Here is a 15133-nt window from a genome sequence, read left to right as displayed (position 1 = left end):
CAACACACAAATATAGGACATGTCGTGAGTTTTACGCAGCGGACACACGCTGCGTGAAGCTCACGGACAATGTGTACGGCCCCATAGACTAACATAGGTCAGTGCGAGGCGCGTGAAAATCACGCGCGTTGCACCGACGTATTACACGTTCGTCTAAATAATCCCTTAGACTTCCCTATGAAGTGCTACTTTGGAAGTCTAAGACATGCGCCCACTAACTCCACTGCCTTTTTATGATTAGCGCTGATGACGTCGTCCCATGTGTCCAGCAGATCCGTCGTCATCAGCGCTTGTGCATTGGAGGCAGTAGAGAGGGTGAGAGCATGTCTCAGACTCTCAAAGAAGCTCTCCATAGGAAAGTCTGACACTGCAGCGCCATTTAGGAGAAGGGGAACCAAATTCTGGAATGGAGGTTGTTGAATCATTCAGGAGCAGGGCAGCTGGTAGGATGACAATACATTTGCAATGTATAGTCAAATATTTTATCTCTTTAAGCAATAAGATAGCAGACAGCAATAACATGCCCTCAGCTTAGTAGAAATTACAGGAACACTTATGTGTTCTCATGAATGTTCTTGGTCTTCTGGTTTGTACAGTATTTCACTTATTAGACCAGCAGTTTGTGCTCCAGTTTGTGCTCCAGAGCTGTACTTCCTACAGTAAGTGGGGGATAGTGAGGTGAAACCAAAAATAGCAGTTCTGGAAGTTTTGAAAGACAAACTGTATATAGGTGTAAACAAAAATGTTCCTGCTTTCTCCTCCATCTGTCAGTTATGTATAATAACACCCACATGCCGCCTGTGACTACTAGGAATAGTAAACAAGGGAAATGCCTTCCTACATTGAGAGACCAAATGCACCATGGGAGTTAGGGTTGAAAGCTCCTTCAGGCTTCATTCACATCTGCATCGGAGGCTCCGTTAGTGGCCTCCGTCGCGGATCGGGCAGGGACTACCTGAGACAATACCGCAGCATGCTGCGGACAACCCGACGGAACCTATTATAGTCAATGGGTTCCGTGGGCAACCGGCGGCGTCCGTTGTGCAACGGAACCATTGGTTCCGTTATTCCGTTGTTCTGCTCCTCTGACGGAGCAGAACAACGGAATAGCACAAACACTGATGTGAACAGAGCCTCATCCCTATATTTCTTTATTTCAATGGAGTGATCAAACAAACAGGAAAGAACTATAATGATTCGTTAACATGCAATTTTAAACCAAGACAAGTATAGTATAAATGTAGTACATTATTATGCTGCAACAGAATGGATCCAATGTAAGTTTATATGGGTTTTGGGCTATGACTAAGACTTTCTATGTTGACTTAATACAATAAAGTGTGTTTTTTGGAAATTTCTCAATATGTTTTATGTCTCTATTTTCCATTCTAATTTTAATAGTATCGCTTCTAAATTTAGTCTCCGTCTTAGCTGACCTGAGATTATGTGCTTTTGTGCGTGTGTTCTAGTTTTAGAAATATTGCGTTCATTTCATTTATCAGGTTACAGAACATGTTCTGCCACCTATTGTTTTACCTGCAAATATATCACTTGCATTAACGTGATAGTATGTATGGAAATCTGATGACAAGACTGTTTCATTCAGATCCTATATTAAGTATATTCAGGATGTCACATAAAAAGTTGGTCACTGTGCCAAAATAATATCAGTCTTTTATCATCTACAGATGTAGCCGTCTTTACCTTGACTTCTAACGCATTAAATAAACAATGACTAGATCTCTTATGTTGACTTTTTCAATGACTTTTCAATGGCTTTTGTTGTGTGATTTTACGCTGCAGCGAGTTATCAGAATTGAAGTTAAAGATGGCTACATCTGTACATAGAAATGAGGTTGGCTCAGTCCACAATAATGCTAAAATACTATTTGCTGTTTAAATCCTGGAAGCTAGCGCCATCTAGTGGTTTCAATAAAAACGTGTATCAATCATGCCATTCACCATTGCAATTATAGTGTTCGCTCCATATACATAAATGCCAGTAAGCATTACTTGTCTTTACTCACTGTTTTAGGGTTTGATTCAAATAATGGAGCCATCTGCATGAGTTACTTCACAGAACTACATTCTTCTAGTGTGTGACTTTATTATTACAGCAATCAGTATAACAGTTTTCTATTCTCTATCTTTTCACCTACAGAAACCCTATGTGTGCAAGATCCCTGGCTGCACTAAACGTTACACAGATCCGAGCTCTTTGAGAAAACATGTCAAAACAGTACATGGTCCTGAGGCGCACGTAACAAAGAAACAACGGGGAGACATCCACCCAAGACCCCCTCCACCACGAGAACCAGGAAGCCATTCACAGTCCCGGTCACCAGGACATCCAATTCAGGGTGTGCATGGCGAGCACAAGGACCTCAATAACACTACCTCAAAGCATGAAGAATGCCTCCACGTGAAATCAGTGAAGACTGAAAAGCCAATGGTATGTAACCTACTCTATTGACACCTGTTGTACATTTTTGTGTCGCTTCCATGTCATGTAAAGACGATATCTTGTCAAATTTAAGAACACTTAGTTTAAAGAAGGGTTCAAATTCTTTACGTATCATTAATCTTAACAACAGGGACATATGTTTTATGGGCTGCTTTCATACTGGAAAGCTATTAAGGCAATATTCACACGCAGTAGATTTGTTACAGAAATTACTATGACTGAAAATCAGTTCCACTCATCTGAATGGGGTTATTTCTGCAGCAGGTGCAAGGATTTCCTGGAGCTCTGCTCAGATGAATGGGACAGTTATAGAATTCTCTGCAAGAAATCTGCCGTGTGTGAATGTACAGCACCCTAAGAAAATTTATAATAAAACTTTAACTTTCATAGAGCTTCATTAGATGATATTGTAAATAACTTAAACGTCTGCACAGACTCCAGATGGTAGACACATACTGATTGTATCGATAGGAATGTCAGCATAGAAATCAGCTTGGGGTTCTTTAATCCTCTGATACTAAACATTTCATATACTATCATTGAACAGCATGAGAAAAATGTTAGGCACTACATCATAGACTAAGCCCAAGGTGGGCTTACTAATAGGAAGTTCAAAAAAAGGGAGCCAAACTATAAGGCTGTGTTCACACTTTGTGGTTGTATAAACTTTTATTGCATTGATTTTTTTTCTCAATCGCTGGCGCTTTGCAACCGCAACGTGTGAACGCAGAGTTACATGGACAATAAAATAATACACTAAATCAGAGCAACATAGTGTGAGATTTAAAGAAGACACTAGGTATTTTCAGAGCTTTACAGGGGTTGTCCAACGATTCAATATTACATTATTTTTTTTAATTGTAATCGTTAAAAAAAAAACGAAAAATAGCTGCGGTGTCTTGATATTGCTGTCACATACTTGTTATACAGCCGCTGGTGTTTTTTTATTTTCTCTCAGAATGCCTACCTAAAGTGTCCAGTGCTGGTGGTCACACATGCTCAGTAGCTCAATCCCAACCCTCGGATCCTCTTATATAGAGTTATTCCTGCTATTATGCACATCAGTAGGAATAGTTTTCTAATCAATAATTTTTGTATGAGAATACATATTTTACAAGGAAGTTCTGTAACAATAAACATATCAATGACATTGACAGCAGCAGTTTATATAAGAAGCACATGCCATTCTGTATAGTATTCAAGGTTGAGACATGATTTCACATTGGATTTCACACACTTGGCTCACAGTGACCTTACCTATATCTGCAGGTGCACAACATTATATAGAAACTCTAAAAAGCAATTCATTTTATTTATATATATATATATATATATATATATATATATATATATATATATATATATATATATACATATACACACATACATATACATATATGTATATACTGTATTAAATGATTTACTTCAAATCCAGAAATTGAGTCCTGTAGAAAAAGCTGCAGGAAACAGGTTTATACACAGCAGCAATCAGATTCTATCATTTGGCAACTACATGTTTTAAAATGAAAAAAAAAGACAGGTTTTATTTCTTTTTGGGCGTTTATTAAGCCAAATGTGCTTTTTAGGGCTTACTGCATTTTCTTTAAATCTGCAGCATGTTCTACCTGTTACATTTTTGCAATAGGGGCACAATTTGAACACACTATATATTTCTTATATTCTTTATTGTGTGAACATTTCATGTGCCCACACTTTGTAAGCTAAATTCAGATCAGCAAGGAACCCCTTTAAAAAGTGCATGCACGATACGATGATGTGTTTGTGGCTACTAACATGTTACAATGTTTTAGCTTAATACTTGAATTTACTAATTGAATGTCTTTTCTGTCTGATGTTCTTAAATGTCTTTCTCAAACTTTCTAAGGACAGTGGGTAATAAGGTGAGGGCTAATACTCCTTTGTATATGTTTTGGATCAGAAATATCATCTTCTCATTTCCACAGTATTAACTAATAGTTAATAGATATTATTTGTTTCATTTCATTGAGAAATTATTTTGTTACTTTAAATATAGTTCACAATTGTTTTGTGGTCTATGTATGTTTGTTTCAGTGCTTGATTATAGTTGTCTCATCGTGTATGTTTTTATTATATTTGGAATGTTTTATATTTGTTGAGGTGTAAAGGGTTCAAATGTAAAAAATATAAGTTATAGTGGTGGCACGTTTATGACTTTTAGGTGACAGAGGCCATCAGTTAAAACAGATCTTCTCTTTAGATCACTTTTTTGCATTAATATGTTCTTTCCTTTTATATTGTGAACTTACTGGTATTGTTTGTAATTTACATCAAGCAGACATCTCAGCCAAGCCCTGGTGGTAAGTCTTCATGCAGCAGCGAGCAGTCCCCCTACAGCAACTATACCAATAGTGGGATCGAGCTTACTCTGAATAATGGAGGCAGCATGGGAGACCTCAGCACCCTGGATGATACCCCAATCATGGACTCTACCATTTCCACAGCAACCGCAGGACTTGGTTTACAAGGCAGAAGGATCATGACAGGAACCAAATGGATGGAACAAGTCAAAGTAGAAAGAATAAAACAGATTAACGGAGTGCTTCCAAGACTGAACCCAGTTCCACCTTCAAAGACATCATCTCTACCACCAATCACTGGAAATGGTACAGTATTATTTCCTTCTACTTTATATTTCATTCAACACCAACTATCTCACTGCTTGTTTATTTAATCGTATTTTGTAGTTACTTTTCTTCTTTTAATTTAAGGTGTAATTTATTTTCTGTCTTTGTTCCTTCTAGGTTGGCAGTTAGGCAGCAACATAAATTTGGGAGGATCCATGGCTGTACTTCCAAACAGGAATGAACTCTCAAGCACGGATATCACAGTACTGAATATATTGAACAACAGAAGGGACAGCAATACAAGCACAATTAGTTCTGCATACTTAAGCAGTCGAAGGTCTTCTGGAATTTCACCTTGCTTTTCTAGTCGGAGATCCAGTGAGACATCCCAGGCAGAAGGAAGACTTCAGAATATAAGTGTTACAGATTCCTATGATCCCATATCCACTGATGCCTCAAGGAGATCTAGCGAAGCCAGTCAGTGTGATGGGCTACCAAGCCTCCTCAGTCTCACTCCTGCACAGCAATACAGGTTAAAAGCAAAATATGCTGCTGCTACAGGTGGTCCTCCACCAACCCCACTGCCTAACATGGACATGTTAAGTCTGAAGACTAGAATGGCATTGCTGGGTGATACTAGAGATAGCAGATTATCTTCTCTTTCTTCGTCAAATGTTCCTAGGAGGTGTAGTGATGGTGGGGTAGGCACATTTGGAAGAAGACATTTTATATCCAATGAGCTTCAAGGTAATGGAATGCGAAGAGCAAGTGACCCTGTAAAAATGGTTTCTGCTAACTTATCTACCGGTAGAGTTCAGCGGTTCAACAGTCTAAACAGCATCAGCACTCACGATGTGGCTCCACCTATGGAAAGGCGCAACTTAGCTCTGCAAAACTATACCCGAAGTGTGTATTCTCCATGTCCTCCCAGTATAAGTGAAAATGTTGCCTTGGAGGCCATGATCATGGAAGCAGAAGGGAATCTGGATGATGAAGATTTCTTACCAGATGATATGGTTCAGTACCTTAATTTGCAAAACCAAAGCCTGTATGACAGCTCACAAAATAGTGAGTCAGATAAACCGCAGAACAATACAGCAACAGCAAGGAACAACTGTGACCAATCCCAAATGAATAATAACTCATTTAATCAAACTTTCCAAAATGTGGAGCAGACAGACCAAGTAAATAATAAAAATGACCTTCCTATACAATGGAATGAAGTTACCTCAGGCAGTGCCGAGCACTCGCCTTCTAGAGTTAGGTATGGACATTATTTGAATGCACAACAGAATAGAGTGTTTGGAACATACAATAATATGATGGTCCAGCAGCAAAACTTGTCAAAAAGTGGACAATCACAGCAAAGAGGATATCAAAATATGCAAACCAATCCTCAAACTTTACAGCAAAATCTTAATCTTTACAATAATTCACTGTCTATCAAAGATCAACAATACCCAATAACAGACAGTTCCTACAACCCAGCAATGCGGGGGCAGAAATTTACAGGCAACAATCAAACGAATAATGGTCAACAGAACATTATACCATCCTTGCACTATGCTGAGCAATCATCTAATGTAGCTGACGTGGTTCAGAATCAAAATCTTCTAAACCAGGAATATCTACAGCAATTTGCAACGGAACATATGATCCATGGCATGTATTTCTTAGGAGTGAATCGATCTAATCAAACATCCGTAGGTCAAAACAGTCACATGGTGGATGCTACACAGACCTTCCTATCAACTTCACAGCTCAGTGGTAATCAACAGATCTCATTGGCCAGGAATTACCAGTCATGTGCAAGCAACCAACAAATCAAACCAAATGGTATTAAACTAGAAATAAAGCCACAGCAACATTGTGCAAATCCACAGAATTATTCAGGTCAGTTCTATGACCAAACCATGGCATACACCCAACAGCGGGTGAAACCAGGCCCTCACACTATAACAGAAGCCAACTGTCTCGTTGAAGATAGCAGCAATACCAATGCATCTGAGCTTTCACCAGGAGCTAACCATGTGACCAGCACAGTAAATAATATTGATGGAAGTAGTTTTGAGGGGGTACAAATTGATTTTGATGCCATTATAGATGATGGGGATCATGCCAGCTTAATTTCAGGAGCTCTTAGCCCTAGCATCATCCAGAATCTGACACGGAATTCGTCACGTCTTACCACACCTCGAGCGTCTCTTACATTCCCATCCATGCCGGTGAGCATTAGTAACATGGCAATTGGGGACATGAGTTCATTGTTAACCTCACTTGCAGAAGAAAGCAAGTTTCTTGCTGTTATGCAATAGATTGGAGACTAGAACAAACTTATATCAACAAGAAAACAACTCATTTTATATGTATGTACGTATATTAGCAATTTTATCCCTACTATATGGGATACATTCCAAGTATGTTCCTTTTATGGAATAAAGACTCAAACCCTAAAGTGTTGTAGGGAGAAATAGTCTTCCATTTCAATTTTGGATCACTATTGCCAACACAAAAAACCAAGGTTTTTTTTTATTTTTCTCCAAAAGGGTCTATATGCTTTTTTCCTTAGTGTACGACAACATAAATGTGTAATATCTGTGCATGTTTGACATGTGAAAAAAGTCTTAATTATGTTTAGTTGTTCTGTTTAGTCATTAGAAAATTGGTATTGTATAAAGTGTATTGTGTTTGGAAAACCAGAAAATGTTTGCTGTCTTGAGCACTCATCACTATCCATGGTGACTACTTTGCCCCCATCTTAATTGAATACGCCTGTTCACATCACATACTGTATGTTCTCACCCATTTACTAAAAGTTAAAACTCCTAATTCTGCACAGTTACTATAGAAGAGAACTTATGTGTGAGTATTATTGGAAATTGCATGAAAAAAAAAATGAATATATGGAAGACTCATCCCAGTCTTTTTGTAAAATGTTGTTTTCTGTTTATTTTGTATGACTACAGGTATTTTTCAATTGATACTTTAACCCAGAAATGAACCAGTTTAATATTTAGAAAGGGGCATCTCTATATCTTTAGCAATCAGTATGTCTTGTCATGCCAGTCATAGTCATGACTTTTTGTCTTATAAAAAAAAATATACTTGCTATAGGCCACAACTCTATTGACACTGATATTTGTGCTTATGCCTTGATTCATGAAGAAGCAATCTTTTTGTAGAAAGGGAGGTATCCACTTTTAATTAGTAGAATTATTATTATTGTTGCATAATGTATGGTACTCTTGTATATGGTGGAACGGTACGGTGCTTGACTTCAAGTAGCAGTGTGGACTTTATTTCCCAAAGAAACTTAGTTTGACTTTTGTTAGTGCTTTTTAAAAGGTACTACGTTTCCTCTCACGTTATTTTGTACTTTGTTTATAGCATACTATGTTGTCCATAAAATATCAGCATTTTAGTACATTTTTGAAATGTATGTGCCTTATGTTCGTTTTTTTGTTTGTTATGTTTTTGTTTTTTAACGGGGACCAAGAATATTGCCAAACCTGTCAACCGACTACAGTTTTCAGTCATAAACAGAATGGCACTTTTTTCATATCCAAAACTTTTTATTTCCATGAGGCTTTATAGAGTGGCCTATGTATGGTCCATCCTGAAAAAAATGTAAGATAAATATAATTCCTTTTATTTGTCACTTTTTTTTTTTTTCAAAATGTTTTTGTATTGAAATGTGTGCTCTCTTTTTTTTTACTGTGTAAATATATTAAAGTGCGTTAGAGATAGGAGTATGAATTTATAGGCCTGTTAGCTATAGTTCAATACAGACATTCAACATCAGTGGATCCAATGAGTCTCAAGCCTTGGACCAGCCGGATGGATCTGTAGCACTATGTACACAATTTATGTACTTTTTGCTGTCAGAACCACTTAGCTTTTTTGTAACAAAAATAAAAAATAAAACAAAAAAAATTCTTACCTTAATAAAAAGAACTTTGTAATTATCCATGTTTGTTACTGCGTCTTTACTAAAGCTATACGCATGATATAGAATCAAGAATAGTTATTTTATATTCAGAGGGTAAAAGGGTTTGGTAGATGCAACAAGCTACTACTTGGTCCTAGGGCATCAGCTGCTATACCTAAAAAAATTAAAAATTAAAATTAAATATCATCTAAATATCAGATCACATGACTTGATCACCCTTCAATCTCTTGGCTCGTCTGCATATGGCTTTGGTCCTGTTTACACTTGCATTGCTGGGTTCCGTCAAAGTTTCCATAATATTTTATGGCAAGAATAGTGCAGCATCCAGAGCTATTCTTGCCATAAAAAATGATGGAATCCGCGTTGACCTCGTTAAAGTCAGATTACAGACCTCATTACCAGGGGCGGATTAAGGGTACCATGGGCACTTTTTCTGGTCTGCCCCCCCCCCCCCCAACTCCGAAGACGCTGTACCGTATACATTTGCAGATTTCTGTTTAGGCGGCCATAGATCTGGTACGGTTTTAATTTAGCTGTGAAAGCAGAATGAGCCATATAGAAGAAAGAAAGCAGAATACTTTGAGACACTGAAGTGGCCAGGAGCTTTATAACTTTTTTATTTTTACGTCAATGGAGTGGTGTGTGAAGGATTATTTTTTTTGCCAGAGGAGTTTTTATTGGCACCATGTAATGTGTAAGTACCATATAATGGGTGAATTTGAAAAAACTGAGATTCCTCCATGGTTTTTTGGGTTTAGTTTTTACTGTATATATTTACCTTCTCTTAAGGTAAAAGTAGATTTAACATATACTTTTACCTTAAGAGAAGGTAAATATATACAGACCAAGATTAGCACATATATACAGCCCCAGAACCAAGCTCAGTACATATATACAACACCAGAACCAAGCTCAGTTCATATATACAGCACAAGAACCAAGCTCAGTACATAAATACAGCCCCAGAATCAAGCTTAGTACATAAATACAGTACCAGAACAAAGCTCAGTACATATATACAGCACTAGAACCAAGCTCAATACATATATATATGTATATATATGTATATATATACATACAGCACCAGAACAAAGCTCAGTACATATATACAGCACCAGAACAAATACAGTTCAGTACAGAGATCATTTGCAAATTCAGTTTAACCCCTGCTGTATACATTTGTACGACATAAAACGACAACTCCCAGTATAGCCTGAACAATGGTTAGGATATGCTGGGAGTTGCTGTTTAACAAAAAAGAATGCTACCATCCGTCATCTCGCTGCAGATCATACAGTGACTACAGTACTGATCAGTCACAGGGAGAATAAACATTTACATTGAGTGACTCACAGGTGATGTCTCAGATTCTTTTTCGTTCTTTTTCTCTTTTCTTCTCCATCCGGTCCAGACCTCTATGATGTCTTCTCTCGGGAACGGCCCATTTATGCAGTTCACAGCTCAGATGTCTTCATCTCACTTTTCCAACATTTACGCACCTGTAAACGAAGATAAAATTCTCATGATGCCACACTCTATGCTTCTAAATATAATCGTATCATACAATGAATATAATAGTACTATACACTGTGCCCCTGAATATAATAGTACTATACACTGTGCCCCTGAATATAATAGTACTATACACTGTACTCCTGAATATAATAGTATTATACACTGTGCTCCTGAATATAATAGTACTATACACTGTACTCCTGAATATAATAGTACTATACACTGTACTCCTGAATATAATAGTACAATACACTGTGCCCCTGAATATAATAGTACTATTGTAAAGGATCTGCCAGACACAGCTTCTGTGTCGATGCCCGTGGGTAATCAGTCTGCACCTGCTCCTATGCCTGTGAGACTGACTCCATCTTCCACCACTCAGGATGGCAGGCTTAGGAGTGGGAGAGCCTATCACAGCCTGACCAGACGGAGCTAGCTCCCGCCCACTGTCTATTTATACCTGCCTTTCCTGTTCCTCCTTTGCCTGTGATTCTGCTCTGCTTGTTTCCTGGCTCTGCTGCTGCTGCTGCTGCTTGAACTACTGATCCTCTGCTTGTTATTGACCTTGGCTTACTGACCACTCTCCTGCTCAGCGTTTTGTACCTCGTGCACTCCTGGTTTGACTCGGCTCGTTCACTACTCTCGTTGCTCACGGTGTCTCCGTGGGCAGCTGCCCCGTTTCCCTAGCTTCTGTGTGCCCTTGTCTGTTTGTCTGTCGTGCACTTACTGAGCATAGGGACCGTCGCCCAGTTGTACCCCGTCGCCTAGGTCGGGTCGTTGCAAGTAGGCAGGAACTGAGTGGCGAGTAGATTAGGGCTCACCGGTCTGTCTCCCTACCCAGTCATTACAACTATACACTGTACTCCTGAATATAATAGTACTATACACTGTGCTCCTGAATATAATAGTACTATACACTGCTCCTGAATATAATAGTACTATACACTGTACTCCTGAATATAATAGTACTATACACTACTCCTGAATATAATAGTACTATACACTGTGCCCCTGAATATAATAGTACTATACACTGTGCTCCTGAATATAATAGTACTATACACTGTACTGAATACAATAGTACTATACACTGCGCCCCTGAATATATATATATGTGTGTGTGTGCGTATGTCTGTGTATATGTGTGTATAGGAGACAGCATATCTATAGCACTACGACCCTATAAACTATGGATAGGATTAGATACAGTGGCTCAGCACAGTATCACACATGATAGGATTAGATATAGTAGCTGAACTGACAGTATCACACATTCTAGGATTAGATACAGTAGCTCAACAGACAGTATCACACATGATAGGATTAGATACAGTGGCTCAGCAGACAGTATCACACATGATAGGATTAGCTATAGGGACCAGCTCGCTGACATTGCGGTTCCAGCACTGGACCCAGAAAAGGTAAGTATAAGAATTGTTTTGCTTTTTTATGTGTTACTAATTATATTTGTGTGTTTGTGTTATTTTACAGGTTCGGTTGTTGGACTATGTCGGATTCGAGGACTACTTCTATGACAGCGTTTTTTTTTATTCTCAATAAAATGGTTAATGAGGGTTGTGTTTGTTTTTTTATTTCAATAAAATATTTTTTCTATGTCCTTGTATTTTTTTAAACTTTATTATTATCGCCTAATTAATAGCTGCTGGCTGATTGACAACATCCATTACTAAGGTGGGGCTTAATGTTTGCAGGCGCAGCGGCTAACACTAACCCCCATTATTACCCCGATACCCACCTGTGGTACTGGGAAGAGCCAGGTATGAACCGGTACCCGACCATTTGTTGTGATGGTCGGGTACTGGGTCAGCCATAGGCTGGTAATGTCAGCCTGGGAAAGGCCAAAAACAGTGACCCCCCCCCCTGGTAATGCTAGGCTGTTGCATCTGGTGGTGTCCCCCCCCATTTTTCATAACCAGCCAGATACAAGAAAGCAGCAGCAGGGTAACATTACCAGGGGGGGGGAAGGGCCACAGTTTTTGGCCTTTCCCATCCTAATAATACCAGCCTGCGGCCACCCCATTACCCTACCATCACTACAGATGGTCAGGTACTGGATCGTACCTGTCTTCCCGACACCCCTGGTGGCGGTGGGTACCGGGGTAATAATGGGGGTTAGTGATGGCCTCTGCACCGGCTAATACTAAGCCTCGCCTTAGTAATGGACGCTGTCAATCAGTCGGCGGCCATTACTAAGGCGGTAGTAATAAAGTTTAAAAAACAAACAAAGACATAGTAAAAATATTTTATTGAAATAAAAACCACCCAGACAACCCTCATTAACCATTTTATTGATAATAAAAACGGCGTCATCGAAGTAGTCCTCGAATCCGATGTAGTTCTACGACAGAACCTGTAAAAAAACACAAACACAAGAAAAACGATTAGTAACACATGTGGTAGGCTTAGGTACAGGGCCCATGGGTGATACTGTCTGTCAAGGCAGGCTTAGATACAGAGTCCAGCAGACAGTAATCTTATACAGTACATGTGGTAGGCTTTTATACAGGGCCAATCAGACAGGAACACACATGGGCCATGTATCCAAGCCCACCATGTGCTTATGTAAGATGCTTAGATACAGGGCCCAGCAGACAGGATCACACATGGGCCATGTATCTAAGCCTACGATGTGCTTATATAAGGTGCTTAGATACAGGGCCCAGCAGACAGGATATGTGATCCTGTCTCATGGGCCCTCTAAGCCAGCAACATCGTAGGCTTAAAGGGATTGTCCAGTCCCTAAACATTGATGGCCTATCCTCAGGATAGGTCATCAATAGCTGATGGGTCGGGGTCCGTCTCCCGGGACCCGCCAATCACCTGCTTCTCCTTCATTTCCCTTACTGGCTCACACTGGGAATCGCCGACACGGATTCACAATGTGAGCAAGTGACTGGAATGAAGGGGAAGCACCAGATTTCATACGAGCGCTGCGGCCCCTTCAAAACAGGTGATTGGCGGGGGTCCTGGGAGTCGGACCCCGCCAATTAACTTCAAGCAGACAGGGATATTAAACTTACCCTCCTCTTCAGCCGCGGCGGATGTCCTGACCCTATCCAGGACCAGGATGCTGTGCGCGGCGCATAGCGTTATGACGTCATGCGCTGCGCACTGGAAACAGGAAGGTAAATACTGTAGTTACTATAGTAACGGGCCCGCGGCTCCAGTTACTATTGTAACTTTTTATTGATGTAGTGCGGCCCCTATAGCTAGGCCACTGGTTGGGTAAGAGGTCCCGCTTCACTCCTGTTCTCTGAACCGGCTGTAATTTTAACAGCCGGTAAGGGAGAACTGGGCCCCCTTCCAGCCTCGGGCCCGTGCCCAGTTTGCCCTCATTATAATCTGCCCCTGCTCATTACACTCGGACAATAGATCTGTCACAGCTTCATGGCTTTAGTTATTAACAGAAGCTATGATGCTAGTGTGCACATAGCTATAAAACACTTACAATAGGGATTTCATGGTACCTCAATATGACAAACTCCGTAAACAGACCCTCATAACCTCTTTCATCAATGCAGAAAGCCCTTTAGCCCCAAATAAGACTTTCAAAGACTCCTTTTATATATCAAGAGTATGATACTGAGGTAATAAAATAAAATAAAAACCTCCAATACTCCAATAACAAAAGTAATTAATACTGTATAGATAAATACTCACTTACCCAGGAGACCAGTCAGAATGCTGACAATGCCAATTCAATACAATCTGGTTACTGGGTACAATATGATTTCTTAAACTAACTTTTATTTTAAAAAATGTAGAGCATAACAACGTGAGTGACAAGACAAATAACTTAAAGGTATGAGAATACTTGTCATAGGTTAAGGAAGAAATAGCAGATATGGATGCATGCATGTCAAAGTTTGCTGTCTCTTTAAATCCCTAATCTTATTCCCTCACAAAGTTTACCCTTAGGTAAATTAGATGTTCTGCCCTGCAAAGGAAGACCTTATGCTGGAACCTCATTTCAATAAGTCCCTATAATTTACCCTATAAAGCCCTATCTATCAATCCAACATGTTTTGAAAGTGAAAATATACTGATTTATCAGGGATTACAAGCGTGACATCAGATGACAGTGGCCAAGGCTTCATACTAAACTACTGACTTTTTAACTAGAAAGGAAGCATCGCCAGTTAATAGACTTCTCTTATAGAGCCATATTAACAAAATGCAAACCTTTTACCTTTGTCAGGAAATTCTTATCCTAAACCTAGGACTTGTTCCCATAGCTTCCATGCTCATGTCATAAGAAATCCTTCCTTCTAAAACACAGACTTATAAGAAACTGAAACAAATTGGGAGGAAACCCCTCTTACATGCTGTATAAGTACCATAGATAAATGGATGTTATGCCATAGTATGACATCACATATGCTAGTTTGGCTATTTTAATAGGTTCGTTACAGTCCCATATTCTGTAAAAACATAGTATAGTCCCTGTCCCTATGTCCAAGACACCCACTCCGCATATTCAGTTACGTATTGAATACAACACCACATTAGATTTAAAAAAAAATTAACTATCAATTCATCATTTAATCCAGTGGATACCATTGCTACAGCTGGTAGATC

General features: G+C 39.3%; 1 protein-coding gene across 4 annotated transcripts in view; it reads left to right on the top strand.

Annotated features, from left to right (window-relative positions):
• GLI3 (GLI family zinc finger 3) overlaps positions 1-9016 on the top strand; it is a 220718-nt gene extending 211702 nt beyond the window's left edge. For 2 of the 4 annotated variants that reach the window (XM_075827044.1, XM_075827040.1), the window contains 3 exons: positions 2162-2452; positions 4782-5109; positions 5248-9016. In XM_075827044.1, the coding sequence (XP_075683159.1) occupies positions 2162-2452; positions 4782-5109; positions 5248-7385 (2757 nt within the window). In that variant the 3' untranslated portion in view covers positions 7386-9016. Of the gene's footprint in view, positions 1-2161; positions 2453-4778; positions 5110-5247 lie in introns of all 4 variants that reach the window. The other 2 variants (XM_075827041.1, XM_075827039.1) reach the window with 1 other exon arrangement.
• The last annotated feature ends 6117 nt before the right edge of the window (positions 9017-15133 follow it).

The sequence above is a fragment of the Rhinoderma darwinii genome, chromosome 5 (genome assembly GCF_050947455.1).
Source record: "Rhinoderma darwinii isolate aRhiDar2 chromosome 5, aRhiDar2.hap1, whole genome shotgun sequence".
Taxonomy (NCBI): Eukaryota; Metazoa; Chordata; class Amphibia; order Anura; family Rhinodermatidae; genus Rhinoderma; species Rhinoderma darwinii.
Note: the sequence above shows the minus strand (reverse complement) of the source record. Positions and strands in the feature narration are given on the sequence as shown.